We start from the raw sequence: 383 nt of genomic DNA on the forward strand, positions 1-383 counted from the left end.
GCACGTATGATGTGTTCACCGGCGCTGCCACACCGACAGCCAAAAAGGGGACCCCAGAGTGGCCAGATCACCGTTACCATTTGATGTCTAGGATGGCGGCAGTATCAATCCTCTGGATTTCGGTCAGCGGGATGTAAGGCTGCTCCTCGTTGTAGTGATAAAGGTAGAGTCGCCCTGTCCGGTCGCAGGCCCCATCGCTTCCTCGCGAGTCAGTCTAGGTCCAAAATTTGAAAGAAAAGAGCAGGTTTGGCAGCGTTTCTACCCGCTCCAGGCCTCTCCCCACCCGAGCAGCCTTTGAGGGATAAAATCCTCCACAGCCCCGGCTGCACACACATCTTAGCCGGCGCCTTCGGGTGTCCCCGGCCCCGTCGGTCCCCCGACGG

The 383-nt window shown here is 59.0% G+C and overlaps 1 protein-coding gene across 1 annotated transcript in view; it reads right to left on the reverse strand.

Moving 5' to 3' along the window:
- Nucleotides 1-214, reverse strand: part of DPH7 (diphthamide biosynthesis 7) — a gene marked incomplete at its 5' end in the record, with an annotated part of 8,255 nt that extends 8,041 nt beyond the window's left edge. The window contains one exon of the mRNA XM_009867789.1: nucleotides 78-214. Within this exon, the coding sequence (XP_009866091.1) occupies nucleotides 78-214 (137 nt within the window). The remainder of the gene's footprint in view (nucleotides 1-77) is intronic.
- Nucleotides 215-383: the final 169 nt, after the last annotated feature.

This window comes from Apaloderma vittatum, unplaced genomic scaffold (genome assembly GCF_000703405.1).
Source record: "Apaloderma vittatum isolate BGI_N311 unplaced genomic scaffold, ASM70340v1 scaffold31490, whole genome shotgun sequence".
Classification (NCBI taxonomy): domain Eukaryota; kingdom Metazoa; phylum Chordata; class Aves; order Trogoniformes; family Trogonidae; genus Apaloderma; species Apaloderma vittatum.